This window comes from Mus caroli, chromosome 8 (genome assembly GCF_900094665.2).
Source record: "Mus caroli chromosome 8, CAROLI_EIJ_v1.1, whole genome shotgun sequence".
NCBI classification, from domain to species: Eukaryota; Metazoa; Chordata; class Mammalia; order Rodentia; family Muridae; genus Mus; species Mus caroli.
Window position 1 is genome coordinate 64,875,474 of NC_034577.1, and position 14,301 is coordinate 64,889,774.

A 14,301-nucleotide genomic window follows, 5' to 3' on the forward strand; every position below is an offset into this window, starting at 1 on the left:
GGAAGGAAGGACCATGCAGAGACTGCCCCATTCGGGGATCTATACCATAATCAACCACTGAATGCAGACACAATTGCATACACCAGCAAGATTTTGCTGACAGGACCCTGATATAGCTGACTCTAGTGAGGCTATGCCAGTGCCTGGCAAATACAGAAGTAGAGGCTCAGAGTCATCTATTGGAACACCTGGCCCCCAATGGAGGAGCTAGAGAAAGTACCCAAGGAGCTGAAGGGGTCTGCAACCCTATAGGGGAAACAAAAATATGAACTAACCAGTACCCCCAGAGTTCGTGTCTCTAGCTGCATATGTAGTAGAAGATGGCCTTGTTGGCCATCAGTGGAAAGAGAGGCCCTTGGTCTTGCAAAGATTATATGCCCCAATACAGGGGAATACCAGGGCCAGGAAGCAGGAGTGGGTGGGTTGGAGAGCAGGGTGGGGGGAGGGTATAGGGGACTTTTGAGATAGCATTTGAATTGTAAATGAAGAAAATATCTAATAAAAAATTGTTAAAAAAAGTTCAAAGGAAAAAAAAAAGCAGGAGAAGGAAAAGCTCTGAGCAGCAAGTCAATAAGCAGCATTTCCTCACAGCCTCTGCGTCCGCTCCCACCTCTTAGCTCCTGCCCTGTTTGAGTCCTAGCCTACCTGCTTTCCATGAGCAATGATGGAAGTAAAAGCCAAATAAAGCCTTTTCTCCCCAAATTGCTTTGGTAGTAATGCTGCAACACAGCTATAGTAACTCTAACTAATATACCCGTGACTAACTCATTTATTTTGTTTTATTTTATCTTAATTTTGGATCAGGAACAACCAAATGACCCATTTTCTTGCTGTGAATTAATCTCTTATTCAGGATGATTTCCTGACCCAGAGCAAAGGTGACACAACTTGTATGTTGTGTAGATAGATTTCTAAGGAAATCCACAGGTTTCTCTCTCAGCCATTCCCCCAGAAGTGTTAATTACATCTGATGTCTAGTCACCTTAATAACAGTCACCTTAAGACAAAAGGTACATCCCAATGCATGGAGTGTTCCTAAAAACCAAGATGTTGGGTGCTGTCACAAGATTTAGCCAGGAAACACTCAGGAAGAAATCCCTCTTCCCATGGTTTAGATGGTAAACCAGATCTAAAAACATTCATGGGACTTTGCTGATGTCATATGTCTGATGCTCATCTCTAGAGGGCTCATATCCTCCTCATCACCATTACTCCTTCTATCGCTGAAGAAACAGCTGAGCAGGCATAAACATGCCATCCTTTATAACCCATGCCTATCTTGTCTCCATTGCTTCTTCCCACACAGTCCACACTCTAGACTCCATATTTCTTCTTACTCAGCCTGTAGGGGAGGCTGCCTAATTGTTGATTAGGTCAATAAAGATGGCAGAAGCCAACCACTGGGCGAAGGATAAGGTAGTATTTCCAGGTAGGGCTGGAAGAGAAGTGGACTGAGAGGACTGGGAGTCGCACTAGGCAGTGGAACTCATAGGAAGGTGCAAACATGTAGGTATCCTGGGGTACTGATAGTTTGTAGCCTCCTCAGGCAACTGCAACTGTGGAGGCTAAGGAGGATGGATAGCATATTCTTTGCCCAGTCTTTGAGTTATCTGGTCAGTTTTAAAAGATAAAAGTCTCTAGTGTTTTCCTACCTTGGAGATAAAAGGAGTTGGGTGAGATCTGTTGTGGGCACTGGGCAAGGAGGAACGGGTGGCATTCTTGGGAATACAGGCAGTTACTGCTCTCAGGGCAAAGCTGGGACCTCAGCAAAGTGTTAGCTAGCCGTGGGGGCTGACTAGATGGGGTTAGCTGGGCGAGTGGCTGCTAGTTCCAGAGCCTAGCCAGAGCAAGTGTGTTTAATAAAACTATATGCAATACTCAGGCTTCAGATATGAGCTCCTGGCCAAGCCTGGTGCTGCAGACCTTAAATTTTAGCATTTGGGGAACAGAAGGATCACATATGCAGCTCTAGCTTGGACTAGAGTGTGAGCACAAAGCCTGCTCGAAGAACTAGCAAAACTTTAAATACAATAAAATGAAAATCAAATAGGAGAGGGGGAGGGAGGGAGGGAGGGAGGGAAGGAGGGAGGGAGGGAAACTGGGGTGTAGTCACAACGTGCCTACCATACACGATCTAGATTCAATTACAAATACTGAGGAAAAAAAGAAAAATATTTTATTCCCTTCAAGATGCTTTCTTTTAGTCATGTGACATGCCTTTTTCCCCATGCCCACTCAGACCACTACCACCATGTACCATTTACTTCTACCATGGACCATCACTTGTCACTCTGTAACACTCTCATGCCTGTCTGCACCCTCCAGGAGACGGACATGGTGAAAGCCAACCTTAAGCCTTCAGAGCCTCAGTAAGTATCTGCTGGGTGGATGAAAGGTCTCGAGGCTGCTGTGGGAGCCTGAAAGTCAGGTGAAGCAGAATTTGGATCCTCTCTCCACACCCACAGCCATCTGTTTACTGTGCAAGCTCTGATGGCCTCTTCCTAGAGTTTGAAGCATCAGCTTTGAACAGGATCTTGGATTTGACTCTATCCCTTTGTCTTTGTTTTTACCTTACCTTTGCCATGCTGCAGAGAACCAGGCAGTGGATTTCCTGTAGAGCTTGGCACAGGGAGGACAATGGCCACAGACCCCCTCCCCGCTTTACAGTCCCTGTCACTACTGGATTTATCATGCAATTTAGGCAAAAAAAAAAAAAAAAAAAAAAAAAAAAAAAAAAAAAAAAAACATCTGTCATCTAAGACAACAAAAAAATACCTTGCCAGTCTAAAAAGGAAATTCTAGATTTAGATACATTTTTACTTAGTTTATTTACAATAGACCCTTTGCCAGCTCACACATCCTTCTGTCTGCTGTGTCCTCTTCTTTCTTCCACCCATTAGTCCATACACTGTTTTCCAAACAGGCCCTGCCTCTGTGCCTTTTCACCAAGTCCACCTACTGCATGGAACACATCTCCCTTGCTTGACTACAACTAGCTTCCCTGTAACTCAGGGTTCAGGGTCAATTTTACTTCTCATCTCAAGCTTGCCGCTCCCCAGAGAAAGGATCTGCCTGGTTTCTCACTAGCCATTGCTATGTAGCACTGGATATAAGCTGATCATTTTCCCTGACAGCTTGGATGGTTATCCTACTAGGATACACATATCCTGAGGGAGAGATCATTGTCTCTTCCTTCTTCTGCTCTATTGTCTGTCTTAATAGATTCATTTATTTTCATTTTAAGTATACGAGTGTTTGCATGCATACATGTATGTGCACCCCATTCCTATAGTGGCATAGAAGCCATAAGGAGGCATCAGGTTCCCTGAAATTGGAGTTACAGATGGTAGTGAGCTGCCATATGTGTACTGGAAACTGAATGGCATCCTCTACAAGTGCAGCTAGTATGCTTGACCACTGAGCAGTCTATCTAGTCCTCTTTTCATCTGTCCCTCCTTAGTGCTCAGAATGAAAACAACACCTCTGTATACATTTCTATATTGAATGAATGAAGCAATTTCTTCTGTGTGTGACACTGAGGATCCAGGAAAGACTGAACAAGCAGCATATAATTGCTAATTTTATATACAGCAGATGCTCATCTCTGGAGTATAAATGCCATTTCTTGCCCATTTTGCAGTTGAGGAAATAGATACTGAAGCGCAGGCTATCTTGTTAAAGGCTCCATAGGTAGATGTGGTGATTTGAAAAGGGATGGCTCCCATAGACTCATGTGTTTGAATGCTTGTCACATAGCAAGGGTCAGTATTAGGAGGTGTGGGATTGTTGGAGAAAGTATGTTAGTGTGGAGGCAGGCTTTAGCATCTCAGACATGATCAAGCTATACCCAGTGTGGCTTACAGTCTTCTGATACCTGTAGAATAAGACATAGAACTCTCAGTTCCTTCTCTACCAACATGTCTGCCTACATACTGCCATGCTTCCTGCCATGACAATAGTGGACTAAAACTCACAAAACTGTAAGCCAGATCCAATGAAATGTTTTCTTTTAAAAGAGGACAATGTTGTCTCTCCAAAACCAATAGAAACAGAAGTAACAAGAAAGTCTGAACAAAAATTCTAGGAAAGAAGCTGTGTTTGCAGGGACTGATTGGCTGATGAGAGTTTTAGGACTGTAGAGATACTAAAATATTACATGCCCCTGAGGCTAATTACCTTATTTTAGGCTAGTTCTAGTTCTCTAGGACAGACATTCCTTGTTCATCTCTGTGAACTAACATATTGTGACTAATAGATTTAAAGCTTTTTAGAATCTATTATTTTAGCAGACCATTAACTAGATTCCATCAACCAAAAAGTTCAGAGAGCATCTTCAGCCTATAGAAAAGCTTCCCCATCTTGCTATACCTGCTTCTCTGATAAACCCACCAAGACATTTTAAACTCACCTTGATTTATGATTTTCCTAATTCTGAAATTTTATAAACTTAATGAAAGTGCTTCTACATTGGAACATTGAATTTGAGATAACATAAATCTGTGTTTCTAGGCCTCTGGAATAAACTATCTTTTATTCTCTTTAAGATGAGACTTGTGGATTTTTGTGTCAACAAAACCAACAGTTAGAGTCAGACTCAGGTCAGCTTGATTCTATGTCCCTGATGCCTATGGCTATCATGTTCCTTTTCTTAAGAGTTGGTCACAGCTGTCCTCCTTGTTTGTTGTGTAGACATGAGCAACTTGCTTAATTTCTCTACTTCAACATTTTCCATAGTAAAGTGACCCAATGAATAAACACAAGCTATAACATATTAAAAAGAAAAACAGGATAAAACAGTAACAACCAAAACACCCAATAGCTTCGAACTATTCACTCAATGTTTTCCTTGTCCAAACTAACTAGGAAGGCACCAGTCCCTGTGGGAGTCTCCTTCTGTGTCACCCTAGGAACCAACCAAGATTAATCATGAGTTCTATGTGGATGCCTTTACCACTATATGCTTGGGAGTTTACTGGCCATGAAGCAGACATAGATAACTGATAGTTTCTTTTGTTTGTAAACTCACGCTTATCTATTCAGCTGAGCTAATATCTCCTCCCATATCAACAGTGATCCACAGGAAGTCTCCAGATGATGCACTGGGTCATGGATTCCATGGCAGCTAAGTTGTCCCCTGAGCTGGGTGTAGTACCCAACAAGGACCCAACACAGACAAATAAGAGTATGGCCAATCTTCCTGATGATCTGTGGAACACTCACATTTTCATTGTTGACATCAGTCTCACTGGGACAGCCAAACAGCTCCCGCCGCAGGAGGTTGCCATCATACTCCAAGAAGGTCAGGTAGAGGTTGCGGAAGAATTCCACATGTTTGTTCTTCACACGGAGCTTCTTGGGGGAGTTCCAGTGGATGACCTGGAGGTTGGAAAGGAGGCTATCAGATGGTAAGGGCCATACAACATGGCTTGGACTGGACAAAATATGATGTATGGGTCTGAAGTTCATTCATTCACTCATTCATTCTACATCATTTGCAGAGTGCTGGGTAACCAGTGCTGGGGATGGAACCAAGTTTGCCTCTGATCTACGCTGTCATTTAATCCTGGGGAAGTTCCCTTATTCTCTGTGTCACAGGGGCATCCATAGTTCCTACATGTGCTGTATTAGACTTTCATCTCTGGGAGCCTCCAGCTCTGCAAAACAGAAGCTAGGACCCTGCAGATAAGAAACCTGCTTGGTGATATAGGCAGTCCAGAAGGACACCTGAGACCTGAAAAAGAACATACATTTTCTTCACCTCTTCTCTCTACTCTTAATCACCATAGTGTTAACCATACCCTACCATTTCTGACTTATGTTTTATTTCAGGGCCAATTCTATAGTTTTTGCCTTGTAATCACTTCCAAAGGTTAAATTCCCTGTTTAAATAATTAGTAAATCTTTAGCCAGAGCTAAGTAACAGTCTCATAGAACTGCTATGGAATGTAAACATGTTAACATGTGCAAACCTGCCACCGGATAAGCTCTCACAAAAATGTAGGTTCCCTTATCATCTCCAGTCTGCCACATTGAGACATGTCCTGAAGCATGTGACCCTGGTAGCTGCCCACAGCACAGTTATGGTCCACCAATATGTAATTAGAAGGCAGAGTAGAGGGAAAAACATGGAAGAGAGATAGCTGTGAAATACTCATTAGAAGTTCACAATGAGCTACATGGTCCCTACTTCTCTATCCAGACAAGATGGACACAGGAAGATACCCATGTTAATGCTTAGGGGAAAAGAAGTTCCTGGTGGAGATGACCTAAAGTAAATCATGTAGAGAAGGCCATGCTGCAGCATGGGCTGGAACATGGAAGAAAGCCAGTGGAGCTGACCTCTTAGACCTGGGAAGTGCACATTTTGAACTCAGACACTCGAGACTACAGACTCCTAGGAGAGAGCAAAATGGCCAACTGGGTTCTAGGGCCATCACTGTATGAAAAGATACACCTGGTCGGACAAGCAGGGCAAACCCATGTTGGGGATATTGTTGTGATTTCCAGGTGAGACATGAGGCTTTGGGCATACACTTTCTGAGTTGGTTGAAAGGAGAAAACATGAAAGGGGGGAAATTGAGAAAAGTGAGTATTTGGAATATTTAACATGCACTAAAATTATTTTAAATACTTTGATTACTAATATTTATTGGTACTTCTTCAGACATATAATTCCTATTATTATGTCATGACTATGAACGAATAACTTGAATTAACTTTTAACAAAACAAGCCCATGGGGTGTCACTGTGAAGGATACTCCTGTCCAGCAAGGTAAAGGGAGGCTCTAGAAGATTCTGTTTTCCCATGGTCTCACAAGTTGGATTTACCACCTTGCAACCCATGCCTAGTCTTCGCTATCTCTGCACTGAATGTGGAGCACTAAAAGGCAGACGTGCTACAGAGGTTCCCTGAATATTGGTAAAAGTGTCAGAAGATTTCAACAATGTAGCAGAAGGAGACAGCAAATGGGTCCAGAAGTTAATCTGCTAAAGGACAGCAGGACCAGGGAAGGGCTGGCTCCAAAGGGACTGCTCTATGATGGTGGCTCCCATCACTGGTCACATTTCCAGTGTCTACAGAAGATATCAAGAAAGACCCATTCTTGATATTGAGTGGGAATAAGAGCTAGACCCACAGAGGCCTGTGTGGAACACCTGAAAGGGTTCAGGGACCTTGTGCTGAGTGCTAAAATGTGTCCCAAGCAGAGAGCTGTATCTTGAAAGCTCACTAAAAGGTTTGCATTTGTTGGTACTGTAATTTGAAAGCACTTCCTAAAATTTATGTGTTGACAGCTTGAGACACAGGTTCTTTAAGAGGGAACTGAAACAAGAGAGCAAATGCCTTTATGGAGAGGCAGGCATCTGATAACAGGAGAGTTTGGTCCTTCATACCCCTTTCCTTCTCTTACCTTTCTGCCTCTGCCTTGGACTGAGACAGCATGAACACCCTGTCCAGAGGCAAGTCGATTAATCTCGGGCCTCTAAGATTTTTGAATCGTAGGATATGGATCTCCTATAAAGCCCCCAGTCTCCAGCCCAACTATGATAGTAGAATTAAGCGAACAGAACAATTGACTCTCTAGACTCCTCCAACCACTGGAACAGGAGACAAAGAAGGATAAGCAGCCCGAAGCACCAGCCCGAGGCCACCTAATTACTGTATGAAAAGATACACCTAATTAGTGAAAGTAGGATTGCTAAGCCTTACTTCTAGACTACAAAGAACAGAGTTAGGTTGTTATAACTCCCCTTTCCTTTCTTTGATGGTAGTGGAAAGAAATTGACCAAATTTTCTCCTTTGCAGTCCTCAATGTGCTCATTCTTGGGTTGTAAGAGAGTATTACCTAATGGTCCCGATTCTCCTATTATCCTAGAGTCTTATTAAAGGTCCTGTAGCCTCCAGTAATGGCATTAGGAGACAGGGTCTTTGGGGGGTGCTTAAGGTTGTAAAAAGGATCAGGGCCTTTATCCAAGAGCAGCCTGGACTCTTACACTACATATGGACACATTCAGAAAGTGCTATTAATGAACCAGATAGTGGGCTCTTACCAGATACTGAATCTTCTCCATATGGGCTTTGGAAGCCTCCAGAATGATGATAAATGAATCTAGACTGGTTGTATAGTACCCAGTGGTCCTACACAGCATAAGGCATTGCAGCTCAGATACTGTTTTGTTTCCACTGAAGGTTGAAATCTGACTCTAAAGAGTCTGAAGTAGGGCCCAGACCCTGCCAGCTGGAGATGGGTCAAGGTGGCCTGGCTCCTTCTGTCCTCTCCTTTGAGGATGTAGATTAGTGAATTCCTTGACTCTGGCTGTAACTCCACAAAGTTTTCTTCATACCCTTGTTGTATAATAGGAAGTGTGCCTAATTTAAGCTGCATTTTCAATGCCCACCCATAACCAGAAACAGCACAGTACGACCAGCTACAAGTACTGTGACCCTCAGCTGAGCTACAGTCTGCATCAACTGTTACGCTCATTCTCTTCCTGGAACCTCCATTTCCTTAAGTGCAGGATAAGGGCAAGTCAGTCTGACAAAAAAGTTCAAGGGTTGATCCAATGCCTTTCACAGACAGTAAGACTGAGACTGAGACTGGCTCAAGGTCCCTAAGCTAGTCAGTGGTAAAATACAATCAAACAAACAAACAAACAAACAAACAAAAAAGAAGGTTTTTCCTTAAAAACATTTCTTATGATTGTACCATTCATTCATTCATTCATTCATTCACTCATTCAACAGATATAAAAATCAGCTATGATTCTGTATCAAGCACTGGCTGAGGGGCTGCGAATGCAGAGCTGCACATACAATTTTATAATCTGTCTAGAACTTATACTTCAGAGAAAGAGAAGGGCATTGAATAACTGTCTTGTAGAGGTAATTAGCCTAGTTCACTTTGCTTCCGGTGGGTTTCCTGCACTTGCTGTACCAGCCCAGGAACTCTTTAGATTCGTGAAGGAAAGACACACACACACACACACACACACACACACACACACAGCTGAAAGAATCAGATGCAGATATTTGCACCCAACCAATGAACAGAAGCAGCTGACCCCTGTTGTTGAATTAGGGAAGGCTGAAAGAAGCTGAGGAGAAGGGCAATCCTGTGGGAGGACCAGCAGTCTCAATTAACCTGAACCCCCAAGATCTTTCAGATACTGGAACACCAATCAGGCAGCATACACCAGCTGATATGAGGCTCCCAACACACATACAGTAGAGGACTTCTGGGTCTGTGTTCATTCAGAGATGATACACCTAACCCTCAAGAGACTGGAAGACCCAGGGTGTTTAGAGGTCAGGTGGGGTAGGGGGTGGGGACATCCACACCTCTGTGGATGACAGGTGGGTGGGGAGGAGGTATGGGATGTAGAATAGTCTGAGCGTGGATCAGGGGAAGGGGAAGTAAAATATGGAGTGTAAAAAATTAATTAATAAAAAATGTTAAAAAAAAAAAAAGAAAGAAGTGTTGAATTCTGGCTTTCTATTGAGACAGAATTTCCACTAGTGCCTGGAATGGTGTTAAATGTATCTCTGCACTTGGATACTATGTATTTGTGTGCAGTGGTTCTCAGGATTGGGAATCAGAAAACCAAAATATTCAACAATTACGAAAAACATCAAAATGTCCTGCGGCGTCCTGCATTATCAAATATTCATTCATATTTAAATTCCATATGAAAAACATGGAATCCATTTAATTAAAATGCAAATTTGTTTTATATTTAATGACTGACAGACTTATATATGTCAAAGAAGCATTTAAAAGAAGTGACTTTCCATGTGATCCATGATTAGAAGATGTTTGATTTGCATGGTTACTTTTGAAGTAGTTTGAAGCTCCAGATGTTTCCACTGCTAGTCCTCAGTTAAGATTAGACATTATCTTGGGTATTCTAAGTTTCTGGGCTAATATCCACTTATCAGTGAGTGCATATCTAGTGACTTCTTTTGTGATTGGGTTACCTCACTCAGGATGATGCCCTCCAGATACATCCATTTGCCTAAGAATTTCATGAATTCATTGTTTTTAATAGCTGAGTAGTACTCCATTGTGTAAATGTACCACATTTTCTGTATCCATTCCTCTTTTGAGGGACATCTGGGTTCTTTCCAGCTTCTGGCTATTATAAATAAGGCTGCTATGAACATAGTGAAGTATGTGTCTTTATTACCAGTTGGAACATCTTCTGGGTATATGCCCAGGACAGGTATTGCTGGATCCTCCGGTAGTACTATGTCCAATTTTCTGAGGAACTGCCAAGAGTGGTTGTACAAGCTTGCAATCTCGCTAGCAATGGAGGAGTGTTCCTCTTTCTCCACATCCTCGCCAGCATCTGATGTCACTTGAATTTTTGATCTTAGCCATTCTGACTGGTGTGAGGTGGAATCTCAGGGTTGTTTTGATTTGCATTTCCCTGATGATTAAGGATGTTGAACATTTTTTCAGGTGCTTGTCAGCCATTTGGAATTCCTCAGTTGAGAATTCTTTGTTTAGCTCTGTACCCCAATTTTTTTAATGGCATCATTTTACTTTCTTGAGTCCAGCTTCTTGAGTTCTTTGTATATATTGGATATTACTCCCCTATCGGATTTAGGATTGGTAAAGGTCCTTTCCCAATCTGTTGATGGCCTTCTTGTCTTACTGACAGTGTCTTTTGCCTTACAGAAGCTTTGCAATTTTATGAGGTCCCATTTGTTGATTCTCGATCTAACAGCACAAGCAATTGCTGTTCTGTTCAGGAATTTTTCCCAAGATACAATTTGCAAAACACATGAAACTCAAGAAGAAGGAAGACCAAAGTGTGGATACTTCGTTCCTGCTTAGAATGGGGAACAAAATACCCATGGAGGTAGTTACAGAGATCAAGTTTAAAGCTGAGATGGAAGGAAGGACCATCCAGAGACTGCCCTACCTGGGGATCCATCCCATAAACAGCCACCAAACGCAGATACTATTGCATATGCTAGAAAGATTTTGCTGACAGGACGCTGATAAAGCTGTCTCTTGTGAGGCTATGCCTGGAAAATACAGAAGTGGATGCTCATAGTCAGCTATTGGATGGAACACAGGGCCCCCAATGGAGGAGCTAGAGAAAGTAATCAAGGAGCTGAAGGTGTCTGCAATCCTATAGGTGGAACAACAATATGAACCAACCAGTACTCCCGGAGCTTGTGTCTCTAGCTGCATATGTAGCAGAACATGGCCTAGTCGGCCATAATTGGGAGGAGAGGCCCTTGGTCTTTCAAAGATTATACGCCCTAGTACAGGGGAATGCCAGGGCCAGGAAGCGGGAGTGGGTGGGGTGGGTTTGGGAGCAGCGCAGTGGGAGGGTATAGGGAACTTTCAGGATAGCATTTGAAATGTAAATGAAGAAAATATCTAGTAAAAAAGAAAAAGGTTAGACATCATACAGGGTTTTCTGGACTTGACTACTCTCCTATCCTTTTTAAATGATTGTAATCCTAGAATCCACTTGAGTTACAGTAATTTCCAGAAGGTAGATCTTTGAATCCTCCCCTTTGTCCAACCTGCTTGATTTGAGAAGTTCTCTACGGTGGAGAACCAAACCTTCCCCATGTGTCATTGTCCAATCACCAAATATTGTACTTCCTTACTTCAACCCTGTTCTTCCTCAAGGAGCACAGCTTTATGTGGGCAGTTTGTCCCACATTGACTTCTAAGGTACCTGTTCCACAGGGCAGTCCGCTATCACATAGGCCTCTCTGTGCTGAGTTAGAGCATAAATGGCCAATGGTAGGAATAAACAATATCCACCAGGTTTCTGACTATAGAACTATAGAGACAACTGGCCATTCAGAGTTCCTAGAACTCTGCACATCCCCGGATCCCTCCACTTTAAAGGAACTGCGATCAACAGCTCTTCACTGTTTTACATATACCTTGTTAAACATGCTGGAGTACAGTGTATTTCTCAGGTGGACCACTGCATCTCTAAGGATGTTGCTGACATTTCTAGGAGTAACTGCTTCTAAGTTTTAACAGCTGTGTGCACCAAAACCATGGCAGAGAGCTTATGTCAACAGAACCCAAGGAGTTAGGTGCCAGAAATTACCAAAGAGTGAAGAACAGATGGGAGTTGAGAGCCAAAGAACATTTGCTTATATTATCAAAGTCCTGTCTGCTTAGTATGGCATTTCAACATGGGCTAGGGCACATGCCACCAAATTCAGACACTTATTCTAGCTATGCCACCAACCTGTTTTTCTACCCTTTTCTACCCTGGGGTGATCACTTCCTCTCTTTGGATGCTTCTTTTTCTATATGTGAAATGAGAGTTGTGACAAATGGACGAGAAGAAATGTGTTGACATATTTCTTTCCTCAGTTGGCTGAAAATTATTTCAACAGTGATCTTTTAAAACGTATTTCTAAATAGTAAGACCAGTAGGCTTTCTATATAGCTTCAAGCTCTGTCATAATTGCATTGTGTGCCATCTTATTGAATTTTAAACACCTATGCAAAATAGTGATTGTTTTCCCATTTGCCCAGATAAAGAGATATAATTAGAATAGGGTAAGGAATTTAATGTCGTACTGTGGAGCTGGGGAATCTGAATTAGATCCCTAGAGCTCACATATGAAATGCTGAAGTGTGTGATGTGAGCTTGCACTCTCGAAAATGAGGAAGCTGAGACAGGTGGTGTTAGCTGGGTGGTCCAATGACAAGCCTCACGTCAATGATAAATTGACAGGTGACCTTTACATTTATGTGCATTTGTGTATGTACACTTCTGTATGTACAACCACCTTAGCACACTCAAACATACAAATATAACAATGACAGCCACACAGCTTAGCCAGCCATAAATGATCTATAAGGTATTTTGGATGTATGCGGGAGTTCAAGGCTCTAGTCACAGTATGACAGCAACCAAAGCAGGCAACCAAAATAGGTGCTGATATCTCATATATACTTGGGAGCACGCCTTAAGTATACCAGCTTAACCCCAATAACACCCAGATCACAAAAGACCTAGAGCCCTGTATGGAGGTCACACAATGATGCTTCTTAACCAGGAGCTGGCTAAACACAAAAGAGGTAGAGGTGGTGATTTCAGACTTCAGATGTTCTCCAGTGAACCAGCTGGTTTTTCTCCCTCAATCCATACTGAGCCTCATGAGTCAACTTTTCCGTCCATCATTCTTATTACCTTCTCTCTGGATTCTTCTGCCTCATTCTTCACAGCTATCTGCCTGGTAGTGACCTGCCCAATATGCTAATGTACATTGGTCCCTCATCTTCCTCAAAAGATGTGGAAGCTGATGTATCTCTAAGTGTTATAAAATGTTTTCAAACTTGAGTAATGAGCTACTTATTTATTTATTATTAGATGTTTTCTTTATATACATTTCAAATGCTATCCCGAAAGTTCCCTATACCCTCCCTCCGCCCTGCTCCCCTACCCACCCACTCCTGCTTCTTGGCCCTGGCGTTCCCCTGTACTGGGGCATAGAAAGTTTGCAACGCCAAGGCCTAGTCAGCCTCTCCTCCCAGTGATGGCCGACTAGGGCATCTTCTGCTACATATGCAGCTAGAGATATGAACTCTGGGGGTACTGGTTAATTCATATTGTTGTTCCACCTATAGGGTTGCAGACCCCTTCAGCTCCTTGGGTGCTTTTTCTAGCTTCTCCATTGGGGGCTCTGTGTTCCATCTTATAGATGACTGTGAGCATCCACTTCTGTAATGAGCTACTTTTTAATGCAGATTTTATACATTTCCTTTATACAAATATTTCAGTCTTCCATGTAGATGTCACGATTCCTTTTGGTGTTTCTTTTCTGCATTCATGTTTTCCTTTCCAAAGCACTCCAATCCCTATATATTAATGGATCAGGATATACAATTCATACTCTGGGTCTGCTGCTTAAAATTAAAATGTTCTCTCAGGGAGACGATGTTGAATAAAGTGTCTTTATGTGAGTGCACTCTTGGAAGCCATTTACTCCAAAGGTGGTTCACAGTAAACAGTCCTGGAAGCTCATCCTCTTCAGTTTACTTCCTAAAGCATATTTGATTTTATGTATACTGATGTAATGTCTACATGAGTGGCTGCACACTCTCTGTGTGCAGTGCCCATGAGGCCAGAACAGGGCATCAGACTCCACAAAAACTGGAGTTATAGACAATTGTGAGCTGCCACATTGGTACTAGTTATTGAACTAAGGTGCTCTGGAAGGACACTGAGATGGGTCTCCAGTCCCACTCTTTACTAATTAATGAAAAGGGCTTCTTTTTTTTTTTCTTTCAATTTTTAGTAGATATTTT

General features: G+C 42.4%; 1 protein-coding gene across 4 annotated transcripts in view; it reads right to left on the bottom strand.

Annotated features, from left to right (window-relative positions):
- Positions 1 to 14,301, bottom strand: part of Large1 (LARGE xylosyl- and glucuronyltransferase 1) — a 441,552-nt gene that overhangs the window by 26,423 nt on the left and 400,828 nt on the right. For all 4 annotated transcript variants that reach the window (XM_021170066.2, XM_029480702.1, XM_029480703.1 and 1 more), the window contains one exon: positions 5,221 to 5,376. In XM_021170066.2, the coding sequence (XP_021025725.1) occupies positions 5,221 to 5,376 (156 nt within the window). The remainder of the gene's footprint in view (positions 1 to 5,220; positions 5,377 to 14,301) is intronic.